Source organism: Prunus dulcis, chromosome 4 (genome assembly GCF_902201215.1).
Source record: "Prunus dulcis chromosome 4, ALMONDv2, whole genome shotgun sequence".
NCBI classification, from domain to species: domain Eukaryota; kingdom Viridiplantae; phylum Streptophyta; class Magnoliopsida; order Rosales; family Rosaceae; genus Prunus; species Prunus dulcis.
The window spans coordinates 10506886-10525070 of NC_047653.1; the positions used below are offsets into that span (position 1 = coordinate 10506886).

The following is an 18185-nucleotide window of genomic DNA, read 5'->3' on the forward strand; positions in this document are numbered from 1 at the left end:
CCTACCAATTATGTAGCAGGGCAAGTATAGCCAAAAGGCACCCACCCCAACAGGAGTGTAAACTTTAATCAATTAATCATAATTCAGCGTTCCATCAATTTGAATCGACAAAGATGAACTATAAAATAAATAATAATAAAAAAGAATTAACACAAATGAACAAGAATGTGGCATAATTACCGAGAGTTATACAGCACATGAAAACTGAATTATAAAATTAAAAAAATGAAAAAAGTCTGTACAAGTTTGATAGATACAGGACCAATGTTTTTGAAAAGCCAACAAATAATTGAGCCGGGATGGTGTTACTGTTGGTCAGTATATTTATATAATATATATATATATATATGCTGAGTGCATATACAAAAAATACATAACAAAAGAAAATTAGTAGAAGAACAAAGGAAGGAAGCCCTTTGTCATTCAACTGTCACCCCATTTCTATACATTCTTCTTCCCAGTGGTCGTCAATGCTTCAGATTTGCAGATGGGGCACACATTCTTCACAAGCAACCACTTCTTTAAACAATCCACATGATACTCATGTCCACAATGAAGAGTTCCAATCTTCTCGCGTTTCTTATAATTATCCTGTAAAATCCCAAATGCAACAATGGTGAATAGAGCAATATATTTAAATATTCAGTTGCACATGAATGTCAAGATGAAAAAATATTTTGTGAATTACTAAGAGTTTTATCATACCTGACATATAATGCAAGAATCAGCTTCCTTATCTGAGCATCCAGCTTCTTCCAGATTAAAATTTGTAGAAGATGATAAATAAATCCTTGTCTTTAGTTGTTTTTTAATTCTCTCCTCAGACAATCCAGTGCTTACATGGCCAATTTGCTCCCCCAATGCAAGAAGCTCCTGCAATTGAAAGTGGAGATATCAGGTTGAAACTTTGCAGAGGCAGCATAAACATGAGAATAACAGAATAACAAATGGGTAAGAATAACAAAGAGGAACATAAAAATATTCAAGAATCTATCTAAGCACCTCTTCATCTTTTTCTTCTCTACCTGATTGAGTTATCTATCTATATGAACAAGTAGGTAGCTAAGAACCAAACTTCGTTAATTTACCTCATATGACATGTCCTCTATGTCCAAGCGCATGTCTCTGTGCTGGTCAAGAAAGCTGCTATAAAAGTTTGGAACATCTACTATGACCCCCTCCTACAAAAAAGCACCAAAACAGGTCAGCCAAAATATTCTTCCACTCCACAAAATAGGCAAACGAGAGAGAGAGAGAGAGAGAGAGAGAGAGAGAGAGAGAGAGAGAGAGAGAGAGAGAGAGATTACATCAGCCTGAAGAACTCTCAAGTGGGGAAGGTTCTGGTGTCTTAGAGCTGTCTCAGGAGTAACTCCTTGGTGAGGCCTGTATATCCTGAAGCCATTTGGTGGAACAAGTCCTGGTTGCCGACGACCAATCTCCAAACCATTCTGAGAAGGATTCATTGTGCTGCGCGAGGAACTTGTGGGTAATCTGTATGAAGCTGTCGTGGCTCCCTGGGGAGGAAAATTAAGATTGTGGCCTCTTAATCCTTGCATGGGCGGTGCTACTACATGCTGACTATGATGCCGGTGGTTGAGCGGAGGAGGATGCCGGAGAATGGTGGAACTTCTGTTGCTAGATGAATCATGATATCTTTGCATACCCATGTTCGCACTGTCCATGGAACCTACAGTGACATTGCCCCCTGTAAGAGAGAGAGAGAGAGAGAGAGAGAGAGAGAGAGAGAGAGAGAGAGAGAGAGAGAGAGAGAGATCCCAATCAAAAACACATTTGGGTTTCTTAATTAGGCTCCATAAGTTGTAACAGAAATATTTTCCATGGGAAATAGACATGACATTGAGAGCAAGTTCTCAAAAGGAAATATGTGCATGAGCTTCATTCAAAGCAGGCCTACATTACTTTAAGAGATGGCAACTGCTTCTAGAGATCACCTTTATTCAACCTTTCTAACATGAATGACCTAAATTGATGCAAATAGGAATCCAATTACGGGGCAAGAAAATACAAAGCAAGTACTGACCATGCATAAAAGGAATATTAGGAGCTTGATTCCAGGCTGAAGCACCTCCATCTCCATTGTTGATAGTTAAATGTTGATCCAACCAAAGAGTTCCAGCTGGCTGAAAGCGCTGACCCACATAATTTCCTTGATTCAGATGGTTATGGTCATGTGTCATGGCAGAATCAAGCCCAGTCGTAGCTGACCTATTCCTCATACTACTCTGAGGTCCTGCTTCCATAATTGGTAGATTGCCAGTTCCCACATACTGAGGCAGGGCAAAGGTTACTGCATCCATTACAGCAACCCCATCAGGATTCCTTATATTCAAAGGAGGCACTGAAGAACTAGAGGTTGCTGAGGCATTAAAATATTGGAAATTCCCTGGTAGGCCTTCAGGATTTTTCCTCTTGCATGGACCTCTGACATCATCCATGATGCGACTATTCCTGCCATACTCATCTGCAGAAACTCCAATGACTCCATAATGGCTAGAAGATGGCAGCGGATCAGAAGCCCCATGATTTAGAGGAACAGGTAACACCCCAGAACTCGATGAGGGGGTCATGTACGAATAATAATAGTTGGAAGGAGTTGTGACGCCCAAATCAAGATTATGATGATGCTGAACACCACTGTACTGGGCCATCCCGTAGAACGCAGCATTATCATAGCGCTCAGGTAAATGTTGGGCATCGAAACTGGTCCCTGAAGCTGTTATCATTGTGTGAATATTAGGTTGATGGATATTGGTTGCGCCCCCGAAATGGATGGAGGGTGGGGGACAGAGATAACCTTCCCCTTGTTGATTCATTTCCAAATCAATCATCTGACTAGGGCATAGCATGTTTCTTTGCCCCATTGGTGTCACAAGTGATACCTATTCCCCAACCAAGGTTTTTATAAAAATCAGTCACATGAGTAGTAAGGAGATTATAGACCAAAGTCAACAACTAACATTTAGAGAGAGAGAGAGAGAGAGAGAGAGAGAGAGAGAGAGAGAGAGATAATATATTCGGGAAGGAAAAAAAAAGGGTTATATAGTCTTCCAGATTAGGAAGCTCAAGTCGTGTAACTAAGCACAACCAATGTGACTGTTAGTCACAAATGTAGCACAGTAAAAAAGCACCTAACAGATTCCGTAAAATTTCATTAACTTCCCAATTAATTTTCCAAAATCAAGGTCAATTACTGAGGATATGGGTGACTGACATTTGATACTCAACAGGTAGAAAGCAGCATAGAAAGTCAAACAAAAGACTATTTCATGCAACTGTAACGACATGATCGCATTGACCACAAAATCCTTCAGGGATGGAAAGAAGCATAAAGGAAACCCTTGCACAGCAAACACTATCTTGAAAAAGAAAACAGATCCATCCATCCACCCCCTCAAGATGAATGTAAACAGTTTAGGTTGCTTGGACACAAAACTGGAAAATCCAATTGTCCAGTATCTTTCAAAGGTGATGAGAATCAGGAATCACCAGTGAAAAATGATTAAAATAAGCATCCTTCACATAATAATTTCTGCTTCTCTCGGTTTACAACTCTCTACCACAAGTAACCTTTAAAGGTACCAACTCTATCCCATATTAAAAGTAGAATGAATGACAGGTTCATTGATTAAAAACTCTTACTACAAAAATATGTAGTTACAGATATTACAGTGATAAATAAATATACAAGCACCACTTGAAAGAATTTGATCCCAAGGGTCGAGGAACTTTAGGAGAAAAAAACTCACTCTTCCAAATGTATACCAACATATATTGCCTTCATAAATCATCTCTCTTAAACCATACAAAGAAGTCCTGTCCATGACTTTGTCCAAACTAATCCTGCATGTACCTCCACTCTTTTTGCAGACTAAATCAAAACATTCCCCATTAATGATTATCCCGTCTCCAAAGAACCCCATTCCACCAAAGCACATTAAGAGCATGTTTAACACTGATTTTGGAAGGCAAAAACCGCTTTCAGATAACCAAAAATGCTTCTTAGCGTTGCCCGAAAATTTTAAAAGTGCATCTAAATTACAAAAGCGACGCACTTTTTACAGTTTTTCTGGAGCAGCCCTCTTCAGAAAGCATTTGGATTTTTAATTTAAAAAATTTGTGTTTCGAAAAAAGCAGTTCTAGCATGAGCATAATGCTTCCAATAGAAGCATTCCTAAATGGGCCCTAAATGTAGCATTGATCTCATGGTCGCAAACTACACATTCTTTTTTTATTAAATGGAGATGTGAACCTAGAATCTCCACCCTCACCCCATCGCAAACTATACACTCCAAAGCAATATCCGGAACCAGATACGGAAAAAGGCATACCCGAGGAGAACTAATATTATGAGATTCTAAGGTCTATGGAAAGGGGGCAATTAAAACAATTATATATAAAACAAAGGTTGTATATTAATAAGCCTCATGGAGACAAAACAAAGAATACCATACAATCTAATAAAAACATAGAAAAGAAAACAACAATCAAAAGTAGACGGATAAACGATAACTTCAACAAACCTGGTCCTTTATAAATTCACGTACTGTTAGAATTACACAAACTACCCAGGATTTCTGCATACCAGTTTAAAGGGGGCAATTTCTATATAATAGCATTTTTAAATTTCATTTATTTTTAATGGTTTCTTTGATTTTTTTTGGAAAACCAGATACCCAAGTCATTTAACAAAAATAATTACAAGAGCAAACAAATTTTAAAAATTTTTTAAAAAAAGAAAATTGGTACAAAATTATTTACCTAATTGTCATAAACAAAGGGATTATAATCGAAGAACGAACCGGATTTCTTCAAACAGTGCCTGCAAAAGAAAAAAAAAATCCTAATTTAATTACAAGATTACACAAACAGAAATCGTCGAAATTGTAATCGGAAAGATAAAAAAAAACCCTAGAACTCCAATTGAACGCTAACGGCCACAAAAACTTGAAAATTTAAAGAAAATAAAAGGTGATTGTGAAAAATATACAGAAATTGGCATAAAAAAACTCACCCAAACGAAAAACCGATCAAAGCCAACGAGATCAAAAGGGTCTCTGAGGGAGAAAGAGAGAGAAAGACAGAATTGTGTTTCAATATAACTGAGAGAGAGAGAGAGAGAGAGAGAGAGAGAAATTGAAATTCTATGTTCTTCTTTTATATACACAGAAAACAGAATAGAAAGGGAATATTTATTTTATGCACGGTTTTACGGCTCTGAGTTTCTAATTCTGACCGTTTGTAATTTAATTTCCGAAATTTTTTTTTTTTTTTTTTTCAATTCCAGTTTTTCATTGGTCAGTGGTCACCTCTTTTCATATCCAGTTATTGAAGAAGAAAATATAGCTGATACGCTTAGGTGGTTCTGTTTTTATTAGCTAATTGGGTTTAAAATCTTATTTTGTGAAGAATTAATTCTTTTATTTTCAAACAACCACAAAATAAAATCTTGTTGGATTTTTTTGTAATTTTTTTTATTCGAAATTGAACTTACCCAATAACGACCTTTTCCCTGCATCTGTTTTCTTTTTCTTGTAGGCAGCAAGTTACACACACTTGACCTGTTTATTTTCCACCCTTTGTTTTTAAGTAAAGAAATTAAAGGGTAAAAAAAAAAGACTAAAATCTCTCCATTATTTGACTTTCACTAATCAAATCCAGTATGAAACTACTTGTATTGATTTTGTGACTTCAATTAGATATATCTTGGACTGAAAGTAAACTTTGGATTAAAGTCTTTGTTTACACTTTCTTAAATAATCAAAATTTAATATAATACAATTCACCCATTTTTTTCCCATTACTATCTCTTTGTATTTTGTTCTCTCTTTTTTTTCCTTTTTTTTTTTCTGTAATAACTGCCACACATGGGGCGGATCTAGCCCTTTTTCGACTAGGAGGCCATGCGGCCAATAAATTTAAGAAGAAAAAAAAAAGGTACATATATACTTAACATATATAAAAGAGAATTGACTAATAATAATAATAATAATAATAATAATGTAGCGATATTTGAAGAATTTAAGACTTTCAAGCTTTTTATTGGGTAAAGTTTTAGATTTAAATAGTGTTGTTTTGTATTGTATTGCATTTACTTATAGTTTTTATTTTTGTTAAGCTTTTATTTATGTATAAAGATGCATTAGTAAGTTTCGCCCAATCGACTTTCAAATTCTAAATCTACTACTAATCGAGACAATATAAACTTTTTCATCTATATATATAAAGCAAAAGGCAGAGAATGGTGAAACATTCAAAATACCAGAAAATGCCCTTAGTTAATGCAAACATTACAAATTGAAATTATTAATTAAATGAGGATAATATGGTAAATTCAAAATTTTTCGTATTAAAAAATTAAAAATAAAAGAAAATTCAGATAATGGATCCTATTTTTATGGAACACAACTATCCATTATCTTTTTTAATTCTAAAATAAATTTTTTTAAAAAAAAAAGCCTCTTGCAGGCGCGGAAGCGCGTGCAGAGAGGCTAGTTTACAATTAAAGTTCAACTTTTACTTCTATTTTTTTATTTTTTTCCCTCTAATCAATTAAATATATACGTTGTGGATAGTTGACAGGTACCACCACCATGATGAGATTGAATTATGGTAATCGTATCCACATGTCAACAAAAACAATTCACGTGGTAATGACATTTAAAAAAAAAAAATCAAAGAATGATATTAGTTTTATCAATGACATTGAATTAAGATGGACCTTTAGAGGGTGACATTTGGTTAAGTCCATCTTAAACATAAATAAATAAATAAATTATCAATACTTTGGTGACCAATAAAACCCACTTCCTAGAAACTCATTTACAGTACACTCTGGTTGACCTAAACATCTAAAAGCCAAACGTTTTTCTTGTGCTTCTTCTTTGTCATCCTTCACTAACAAAAGCCGCCGTTCTGGTTTTTGGGTCGGAATACCTGTTTTTGACTTACCTCATAACAACTTATGTTATTGTTATGGTATGCAAACTGATAACAAAGAAAAAGAAAAGGGAAAAAAAGACTAAAAAGGTTCCTTCAATATGAAATTTGTTTGATCTTTGGACTAGCGGTATTTGCATCAACTTTGTTGGAGGAGGTTTTGGATTCGACTCACATGAATGATGAGGACAATATTATATATGTAATGAGTTCGATTTGTGACAGTGTAATTTTATTATTTATTAGCTTGTTATAAGTAGTTTGTCAAGAAATATATATATATATATATATATAATTCATTGGAATTTAAAAAGATTTTTCTCGAATTTAGAAGTTTTTTTTTTTTTTTTTTGGGGAGAAATTTTATGATTGCATTCATAATTTAGCCAAAAAAGCCACTAGTCACAAAGGGTCAATACAAACTAACCACAAAAGGGCCATTACAATAACGGAGCGGTCTAATATCAAAATTAAGACAATCTGGTGTGTCTCCAATAACGATCAGGCAAGATCGAAGAAACTCTGGCATAGGCATCCTAAATAACATTGCAAACTTAGAATAATAAAAAAAAGATAAATTTTGAAAAAACCAAGCCATAACAATACAAATAAAACTCTCACAAAGGAGAGATGAAAAACTCTCACAAAGGAAAGATGAAAAACTCTCACAAAAGGAGAGGTGAAAACTACACAGAGAACCCAAAGAGTCTCTGCAACTTATTCCAAATATAAAGAAATTGCAAAAAAGATGGTGGTGGAGATCCGACGCCAAATGCAGGTGAAGATCCGACGTTGAGCCGAAGCCGCTTATAATGGTTGGATGAAAATCATAACAAAACTAAGACAAATAGGGAAAACCCTTTGTCTCTGAAAATAGGGGAAGAGGTGAAAGGAGGAAGAGAAGAGGGGAGAGGGGGGAAGAACAATTGCTTCCTCCCCTCTCATAGTGGAAAAGGCTCTAAAAGTGTTTTTTGTGAGAAAGGGGGCTAGGGTTTTTGGTTTCCTATACCACCTGGTTTTTAACTTGTGTTATTTAGGCTCGAATTTAGAAATTTGAGTGTACTTGAATGAATTTTTTTAAAAATACAAATGATATTAGGGGAGTGGGGTTTTCTCACACAAACGTTATCAATGTGCCATGGAGATTCGAAGCTGAGACCACTGATGTGCAAATCAATGCCTTTTTCCACCTAGCTAGACCTCGTTGGCTATCTTATTAAAGTTTTAAAAATCCTATATAGGTCTCATCATTTGGCCTGCGGGCTCATGGGTCAATGGGGGCTAGCCCTGCCCAGTCTGTTATGGGCTTTGAGATGGCGGGCTGGGCTAGGCTTGGGCTTGGGTGTCTGAATCCTGGCCAGGCCCATAGGTCCGGCCCGATTAAGCCCAAGAAAGCTCAACCCGGCCCACCCACAAAAGTCCGGCCCGCATACATATATAATTATGTATAAATAAGAGTTTAGGTTTATGATTATATCACTTAAATCACATATATAATTTGTTTCATTTCATTTACTTTTCTTTACTCATTCCTAGTTTATAATTGGATGATTAGCACATTAATTTGTTTTAATTATTAATTTAACAATTATATATATAAATAAGATGAACAACATATCACATCACCAAATATTGGAATTAAGTGAGTTTAATATCAAATTTGGACTAAAATTCCCTTATGATTAAGTTTATGATTTTTTTTAAAATGAAGTAGGGCCCGTTGGGCTTAGCCTGGCCCGCCCCGATGGGCTTTCTTAAGCCCGACTCATGGGTCGGGTTTGGACTTTGAATTTTCTAAAAAAAATTCAGCCCGGCCCGATATTTTCTCTCTCCTCTTTAAAGCCCGGCCCGACCCAACCCAAGCCCATTAAATTTGGGCTAGCCCGGCCCATTTACGAGCCCTAAGTATTGTTGTATTCAATTATAACTTTTAGAAATTCCCGAAAAATCAGTAAAATTATATATCAAATAAAACCCTAATAAGAAATTATTATTTAGTACTGTATTGAAAGAAAAAAAAAAGTAAGAAGGAATAATTGCCATAAGAGTTAATGTCAACAATCCACATCACCCAAAAGTATAGCAAAGAGTATAAGAAAACATGAACTGACTGAAGGTTCAAAATGCCAAAAGGATATTCCTGACATTTAGAGTTGTAAATTACATTTCTTATTATTATTATTATAGGGATAAAGTTTTGGCTCTTGTCATGTGGTCCACTTTCTTCTCACCCAAAAAAATAGGATGGAGTTGGTGGTGGGCCAATTGAGTATTTGATCTTCTTTCGTTTCTTTCTGTATATTGCTGCTGGCGAAAGAATGATACTCATTGGTACCTTTTCCCTTTCCATTTTAATCAACTGGTGATAAATGAACCACAAGAAAGGATAATCTTCGCGCCATCTTTTTCCTTTTTTCTTTCCAATTATTATACTCAACTAAGTTATGCCCCTTTTTTTAAAACAAAATATTTGACTGCTCTAATGTATATGGACTAAGATCGAATTCATGTGTAAAAGGACAGTGGCTGACCTATTAAGGAGCAAGGAGGCGCACCTCCTCTTGCCGAAAAAGTCATTATAGGTGCTGCATATTGCACTTCTATTCAACATGAGAGGTGCATTCTAGGTATTCGACGAAAAGCCTAAATGAAATGAGTCTACTACTGCATTACACTTGTTTTTTTTTTTTCTTTTTAAATCCTAGTCAAAATTGCACCTTCGCTAAAAAGTTCATGAATCCACTAGTGACAGATACACCGTCTTAATCAATTGAACTTATGTTTATTTTAATTTTAGTAGAGTTGTTCCAACTTCAAAACACTATAATTCCTCTGTTTTCTTTTTTTCTTTTTTTCCTTTTTTTTCTTTAGGATGCCGCGCAGCCCAAACCTTTCCAATTTTCAATTTTTTTGAACCAAAATTTAGGCTTACTTAAATTGCATCCATTACTTATCAAAGAGTCTAGATAAAGAAGCTGATGTTTAACTGCCCTATCGTCGTTCATGAAAAAATACATTTATACAATTAACTAAACCTAATTATTCAATTCTTACGTTTACGTTGGACCCCAACAAAATATAAATCTTTATGCGTTGATTTCTCTGGCCATGTGAGAGTTTTTTACATAGTTGAGGCAAATAATATTTGGAAAAAATAAAATAGGCCTCATCTACAATTGTATAAAGTCAGGGGGCTACGCATTGATATATGACTCTTGGATCCAAAATCATGGTGGAGTTGTCCTTTTGTCCATAGAACTTCTACACCCAAGATCAAGTCGTAACTACCACGTCGGCGAGCTTATTTGGTCTAATGATATTTCTCTTCTTGATGTAGAAAAATGTCCAAAATTCGGTTCCTCCAATCCGATGAACAAACGAAAAAAGAAAACTACAAGCTTGCGTGGGTCAACAGCGTTTGGTTTAGACTACTTGTTTAGTGAGAAGGGACAACTTCTCCACAACGTGTACAGGGGTTGAATGTAATTCTCTCATGAGGCTGCTAATGATGTCTTTAAGATTGTAGATCTCACTTTATAATTTAGTGTTTCCTGTTGCATTTTCACCTTCTGTGAAAATGCCTAAAGTTGTCAAAACAAGAAGTTGATTACGGAAAACTTGAGCATGGACAAAAGCAAAGCACAAAGAACATTCCAAATTTGAGAAACATTCATGCATAAAGATTAAAAAAAATTTAAAAGGTATGTGGATCATGTAGCCGCCCAGTTGATGTAAACAAACCAAATCAAGCATCAAGGTATCTTCCTTATTCTTTCTCCAGCTTGTAATTTGCTTAAACAGTGGTTTAAGACCAGATTCTTTCACTTTCTACAACCTCAAATGGACGAACAACAGATATGCTGCCAATCGAAAACCCACCGTCCACAACTTGCTACAGTTCCATTTCAATCATATCCGAAACTTCATAGGTTCTTTGTTCTTTTATCCGTTTAGAAATCGGATGTTGTTGGACCAATGCTACTATTGGCTCAAGTGGCATTTGCTTGAGATTGAGGTAGATAAGGTGTAGAGTTCAAAGAAAAAGAAAGGAGGAGGGCTTAGCTAAACATGGGAGAGAGATGGGTATCAAGATACCAACTTGTAGAGCTAAAAGAAGCATTGTATGTCATCAAGTCTAGTCTCGATCTAGTGGTATTTGTCTTTATTGATTAATCTAGTAATATTTAATCTAATGGTATTTGTCTTTATTTGATTAATCTAGTAATATTTATCTCTGTTTGATTAGACGAAGTTTCAAGTTTCCCGCACATAAATGGTGAGAACAATATATACAGGGAAAAGTGAAACAGTAAAAGGAAACCTTGGGTACATGAAACAGTAAGTTCGTTTGAACCGCTCACCAAAACAACTACACGGCAAATTATACAGGGAAAAGTGAGTTGAACAAGAAATGCACACAAAGCTCTGTGTATCCTCATGTCAACCTCAACCAAACCCTATATTGAGATTATTAAAACTTCTAGTTTCAATGACCAAGAGATGTTCTCCCCCGCACCATGTTTTACTTGACACCGAAACAAACTGACAGTTATAAATACACTAGTCATGTCAAATAAGAAAGCAAAAACTTCGGTAACTTAAGCTAGCTTGGGATACAGATAATACATATAAGAAGGTCAAACATTAAAAATAAGCAGCCCAAGTGAATCTACTTGGCTTCTCCATAACTTATTTCACTTGCGTCCCTCGCCTTTTTTCTGGTCCCTGGCTGAGAAAATCATAGATCACTATCAGTACAGAGGGCAAAAAGAGGATCATCAAGATTTAGATGCACTATTCCGGCCTTGAACAAAGAAAACAGGAGAGGCAGAGCAGGTGTATCACAAAGGGGAACACAGTTTGGGCTACATACCAGCCTTTTCTTCTTCTCGCTTCTTAGCGGCTTCTGCCCTTTGTTGGCGAATCAGGGCTAAGCGTTCTGCAAGAACAATTTAAATAGAAGAATGAAACAGTGAAATAGAGATGATGTTCAGAGGTGATCAAAAGAATAGTCAAGTTCCAATCCGTCGAAAGACATTTAGAACCAAGCATGGCTACATGATCAGATCCATACTCACCACCACCAAACTACACTAACTGAGCAACAAGTAGACAAAAATCCCAAACCCCTTACAAAGTTCCAATCCAAATTCTTGGTCTTGCTAAATGTCTAGCTAATAATCCAATAAATCCTCTAATACTTGTACAAGCAATATCTCACCACCTCAGTTGAAAAATTTATTCAGGAAGAACCATGGATGGCCTGGACAAGTCTATAATTGGCCTATACAACTTGATTGCACACAATTCTACTGTATCACTGTTACAGAAATAAAGGAATGTTGAATATATTCAAAAACGAGATGCAGACCTAATATTCTCTCCAACTAATTTTTACTCAACTTTAGGCACAACATACATCTAGTTTGTAGCCACCAATAAGTAGAGCCACATATCAACAATGAAATATAAAGACAACAAAATATGACAGTCTTAAGCAAAAATATCTGAACCCCTGTTCTGTGTATACTAATTGAGAAAATTCAGTTAGCATATTATTACATGCCTAATGTAATTTCAATAAACTGCCAAAAAATGGAGCTAGAATTTATCAGTTTCAAATATTACCTAAATCTTTTTTTGCTTGTTCCGTTTTTCCCTGTTCCTGCAACCTCATGTACCGCTCATGAGCCTTTTGCTTCTCTATCTCCTCTCTGCAAACAGATAGAATTAAGTTGACACACTAATTAAGCTTTGATCACTCAAATATTTGGCTCCAAGAACAACCAATTCGAAAATATTGATCATAAGCCTTTGCAAATCAATTATATAGAAATCATAAATTATGATTTACCCCTCTATGATATGCCTTCAGTTTGACAAATATGTATCCCACTTGCCCCATTGTCGGGAACACTCAAAACAAAGTGGCGAAATAAAGTTCAGTTGCATAAAATGCACACATGTAAGGTTACCCGAATCAATTAATAAGAACTGTTGGACAAGTGGTTCTCCTTGTTTAACAATCAGACCCTCGAACTTAGACCAATTTCAGAAGCTAAACATAGCCAAATCTTATAGCAATTCACAGCCAACTCCACCACCCATACCACCAATAGTTTCACTTATTTTTCAAAGTCTTTCCTCAAGCGTAACGTTCCAACAAATGAAAACCAAAACCATAACCAAAAGGGCAGTGAAAATAGTCTGGTATGATATGTAAATTAAAACAAGGAACTGCCAGGAACAAAAAAAGGTCATCCTATAGTATGTAGGACCTTCTGGTGCTTATAGATAGAACCAGATGCTACTATTAAAGCCTGATACTCAATCGGACAGTTTTGATTTTAGAGAATAATAACATATTTCTGGAAAAACAAAAGAAAAATAAGATACAATCATCATCAATGAGGAAGCAGATTTTGTTTCATAGAACGCTTGCTACAGAAATTGGCCCCCAGATACTGAATGCACAAGAGGCGAGGAGCAATGCATACCTTTCACGCCTTGAGAGCTCAGAAGTTTTCTCAATCTACAAAAAGAATAACACCAAACAATTATGATGATTGAGTTATTACAACAAGTAAATAAAAAATATGGTCACGAGCTTACATCGACATTTTTAGCCTTCACATTCTTTGGTTTTACTAGATTGGGATTCTCAATTTCGATGATTCCCTGAGTGCCTTTCCGCTTCTGTTAACATATGGCCACAATTTCAGTAAGTTGGAATCATAAGAAATGCAAATGCTACCAGATGAAAAATGGCATAGCAATAAAGCACCAACGAGTATACTGACTTCAGATTCTTCTTCTTCTGATGATTCCTCTTCAGACTCTACTTCTTCCTCCGCTTCAGCTTCTTCCTGATAATATTAAATCAATATGACTTTTATATACAGAAGCACCACCAAAAACTTAAATTCATAGCAACAGAGGAGGATAAAATCAACAAAAACCACCACATAGTCTCCTCATACATTAAAAAAGATGATGTCGATGACAATAGAGTAATTTTCTGCCTTCAATGATCACGTTATTACAGACAATATCCAACAATGATTATATTGATTTGCTTCTTTCAAAATACTATCTCACACTTGAAAACTTTATGCTCTTTAATACTTTCCTACATTCACGGCCTATCATATCATTCTTGAGGAATTAATGTGTGTTTCAGTGGATCAAAAGTCCTACTCCCCAATGCTAGCCTACAATAGAAGCAAAATCAAGAGAGCCTGTTGACTGTTGAGAGCTCGACACGAAAAGTAGGAAAACTATAACACATAAGCTACTCTTTAAGCAATTCATATTAGGAATTCTTTTTTTACCATACAAGGGATTCATATTAGGAACATTTTTATGATGAGGTTTGGGCAGCTGGGTTGAGTCTGGGTTTTTCGTGGAAGGCAAAAGCTACTCCTTGGAGTACTGCCGCATGTCCATAAACTTCCAAAAGGAGACATGCTCTACGGGGAAAACAAACCTTTGTTTCACGTAGTAACCCTCCAAATCATGTAATGCTTACAGTCATCCAAGACAGATGCATTGTGGTTCGGCCATGCTTCATATGATTCCTATTAGCCAGAAAGTTTTGGTTACAGAACATCTTGGTTCTGCAACTTCTGCTAAGATCATTTCTTGTTGATACAATGAAGAATTTGAAACATGATTACATCAATATGGATGTAGCCAGTGCATGAGTTCAACATGCCAATGTAATGTACCCATTGCCTGCATCTGTGTGTGTATGTATTTTCAAACAAAATACTACAAGAAAATCCTATAGAAACCATCACCTCTATATCTGACAATCATGACTGCATCATGGAAAGTGCAGTGTCTTCAATTAAAATATATGAGAAAAGTGTAAAACTGAGGAACAAAGGACAAATTATTACCCTTTTAAAACTACGTGGACGAGCAGAGGTACCAGCAACTGCAACCATTTGAAGTATAGACACAGAGGAAAATAAAGTCAGCTAATAGCAGATGAAAGTACAAAGGCATTTGAAACAAGTTTACCAATTATCAATAGTATTTGAAAATAAGAAAACTGTCTGACACTTAAGCATAGGCAATGTTATTTAACCATCACCCAAATATACAAGATCACAAATTGTTAACTTCAGACAGTAATATAGAATACAACTGATAAACCTTATCAATAACTACTCAAGTATCATAGACAACAACCTTAAATTTATTATCATATTAACCAATAAAGCCATCCCAAGAAACCATGATGTAAAAATCAAGGAGTGGAGGGAAATATTATTTCCTAGCCTGACATTTAATGAAACCTACAATCAACAATTAAACTTCATATGCTCCTTAATACAGAGTAAATTTCAAATCATCCACACGAACATCATGGTCTTTTGCAGCAAAAGTAGTGATGAAATGCAAATTTAATTGACTGAGAATGTTTTCACAGCATAAGGGATCAAAAGGGACTCACGTACACCCTATTAGGAATTAAAGCTTAGTTAAATTGAATTCTATACTTAATAGATACAGTCCAAATTTCAATCCAATAGAATCAACCATTTTTAACAAGTTTTCCTTTTTGAGTTCTTACAGAGGTCATCCAATTTACTGGTCCAAACTTAAGGTGAATCAATACGAACAGAACCAACATGCCAACGCAACGTCAATGAAATATTCTTCAAAGAACAAAATTTGATGACAAATTTACGAGCTTTCAGATTGACAGCTAAAATTTCAAAACCAGAAATGCCTAAAACTTGCACAAACTTATCTAGATCTAGATAAGCGCAAACAACTGAGACCCTGCGCAACGCATGCATACATACATATACATACATATACATATATATACATATATAAATTTGAACCAGATTTGACAAATAGAGAGAAATAGATAGAGAGAGATTACCCATCTCTTCGTGGGTGGAGAAGTGGCGGTGACCGGTGGGCTTGCCCTTGAACTTTCCTCTTCCCATTTTCGATTGAAGTTTCAAGACGAGACAGATAGAAAGAAGAAGAAAGCTAGGGATTAGAAAGGCTTTGTCTGAGTATATGTTGCTGCAGCTAGTGCTGCTTTTGGCTTTGCCTCTTGCACTTCAAACCTACTGTGTGTGAGAGTGTACCTGGTATTTTTCAGTTTCTGTCTATTTAAGCCTCCTGGTCCATCTCATCCAGACACCCTACTCCATAATTAGGCTCTTACTTTAGACCATATATTTAAATAAAAACCAATCACATGCCAAAGTATATGACATTTTTTGTCGAAAGTATGTGACATATGAAACATTTTTCATGTCAACGGGTCTAATTCAATGGAAAAAGGAAAAGTATTTACTTAGGCCATCTCTAGTTATAGGGCTAAATGTAGGAGGGTGTATCCAATTCAAACTTTTAATGACTTTTATAGAGTTTAAAAGTCTGGAGGTATTCAATTTAGACTTTTAAAGAGTATATAAAAGTCTAGTGGTATTCAATTGTGACTTTTAAAAAGTATTTAAAAGTTTGGTGGTATTCAGTTATGACTTTTAAAAAGTATTTAAAAGTTTAGTGGTATCCAAAAAGTTAATGACTTTTAAAAAACTTATTAAATGAATGACTTTTCCATACTTTTAAGGCTAATTGTTAAGAGCAAAAGTCTTGCCAATTTACTAGTGACTTTTATGAAAGTATTTAAGAATTTGTTATCTCTATGAAAGTCACTCACTTAAAAAAAGTCTTTATAAGTATGAATTGGATACACCCCTTGTAGTCCAGGGCTAAAAATTTAGCCCCCAAAATATTAATTTTTTATAAAATAGTGCTTGGCTAAATTTTTCCATCTCCAGCCATGTAAGGCTATATTTTAGGATCCTTCATATTTTATTATTTTCAAAAATGGGAGTAAAGAGTGCTTTAATGATTGGTTATTGAAAAACACATGAATGGGGCCCACTATAAATTTGGTCTGGGGCAAAGCTGGGCTACATTTGACCTGGTTGGAGGGCTAAAGGGCTAAAGGGCCAAATGTGGCCCTCCAAATTTGGCCAAAATTTTATTTAGCCGATGGTTGGAGATGGGTTTTGCATTAATTTATGACTATATTTGGGATATAGCTCATGGTTAGAGATGGCCTTACTAACCAGAGGTCTTATGTTCGAATCTTCATACCATTATTTATGTGTGTGTATGAAAAATCATTCTACTCTCTAGTTTAGACCATCGTTTCTACTAAAAAAAAATGAAATATTTTTCACCACATCTCATATTCTAAAACTTTGATATCATAATAGCAAGACTAGAGATTATGTAACCCATTTGAGTTAGGTTTAAGTGAGACACACTGTATAAGAAAATGAGTTACGATTATGATAAATTCTCTAAAAACTAACCAAATATTTGATGGAATGAAGCTTCTTAGAAGGATTTTTAGAAGATAGATTGATAAATAAACAAATTTATTCAGCATCCCATTTTACCCTAAAATCCTTCTAATGCAACTACACAACTACCCAAAGTGTCAACGAAGTGGCAATAGCTCCAATAACTTTCTCAAACTTGATATATTTCACATTGCATTGTATATATTTTTTTGTCAAATCGAGCATGGGAGTAGGACTGTATGATTGATTGATTTTTTTTTATTTCTCTTTGAAATAACCCGATCAATTGTTTTAATTTTGGCATGACATAAATTTATTCCATTTCTTACTATTCCTATAAAACTACATTTTGTTGTTCTAAAAGAAGAAAGAAAAAAAAAAAAAAAACTAAATATTGTTCCCCAAAAGCATAATACTCAGTTTTATGGCAGGTTGGGTGGTGTGAGTCAAAGTACATATCATTGTCAAGAATATCATAAAATAGAGGAATATATGGATATGAAATCTCTACTTTTCTCTTGTCCAATTGTTTAGAGAACCAGATGCTACCTTTAGAAGGATTGTTTTAAAGTCGGAATATTGATTTTATTTATTTATATATATTTTAAATACAAATAAATTGAAAAGAGAGAAATCAACGAAGAATATGGATAGTATGAGTGAATATTCTTAAATACTTAAACTATAAGCTTTTTGCATAATGATAAAGTTGAGATAGACTTAAAAGCAACAAACTTTGGATATGGTTAACTAAGGTGACAAGGGGTTTGTAGTGTGTAAGAGTATTTATCCCTGCACTTGAGGTTCTCAAGTTCGATTCATCCCTCCCCATATTGGTTGTATAAAAAAAACAGTTAACTAGGATGAGGATTTCTAAAG

General features: G+C 35.1%; 2 protein-coding genes across 3 annotated transcripts; both read right to left on the bottom strand.

Moving 5' to 3' along the window:
* Window positions 1-126: 126 nt before the first annotated feature.
* Window positions 127-5257, bottom strand: LOC117625818 (probable E3 ubiquitin-protein ligase ZFP1). 2 transcript variants are annotated; one of them, XM_034357386.1, is made up of 7 exons: window positions 5033-5257; window positions 4780-4840; window positions 2042-2900; window positions 1308-1687; window positions 1089-1181; window positions 706-873; window positions 127-591 (listed from the first exon to the last, which is right to left on the bottom strand). In XM_034357386.1, exons 3-7 carry the CDS (start codon window positions 2880-2882, stop codon window positions 442-444), a joined length of 1632 nt encoding a protein of 543 aa, XP_034213277.1. In that variant the 5' UTR covers window positions 2883-2900; window positions 4780-4840; window positions 5033-5257; the 3' UTR covers window positions 127-441. The 2 variants fall into 2 exon arrangements, with proteins under 2 accessions (XP_034213277.1, XP_034213276.1); XM_034357385.1 differs by having other exon boundaries at window positions 1308-1705; window positions 5033-5255.
* A 6009-nt stretch (window positions 5258-11266) lies between these two features.
* Window positions 11267-16150, bottom strand: LOC117624423 (28 kDa heat- and acid-stable phosphoprotein-like). Its single transcript, XM_034355658.1, has 8 exons — window positions 15857-16150; window positions 14859-14896; window positions 13758-13823; window positions 13570-13653; window positions 13455-13489; window positions 12586-12671; window positions 11831-11896; window positions 11267-11686 (listed from the first exon to the last, which is right to left on the bottom strand). The coding sequence occupies exons 1-8, from the start codon at window positions 15921-15923 to the stop codon at window positions 11652-11654; spliced, it is 477 nt and encodes a 158-aa protein (XP_034211549.1). The 5' UTR covers window positions 15924-16150; the 3' UTR covers window positions 11267-11651.
* Window positions 16151-18185: the final 2035 nt, after the last annotated feature.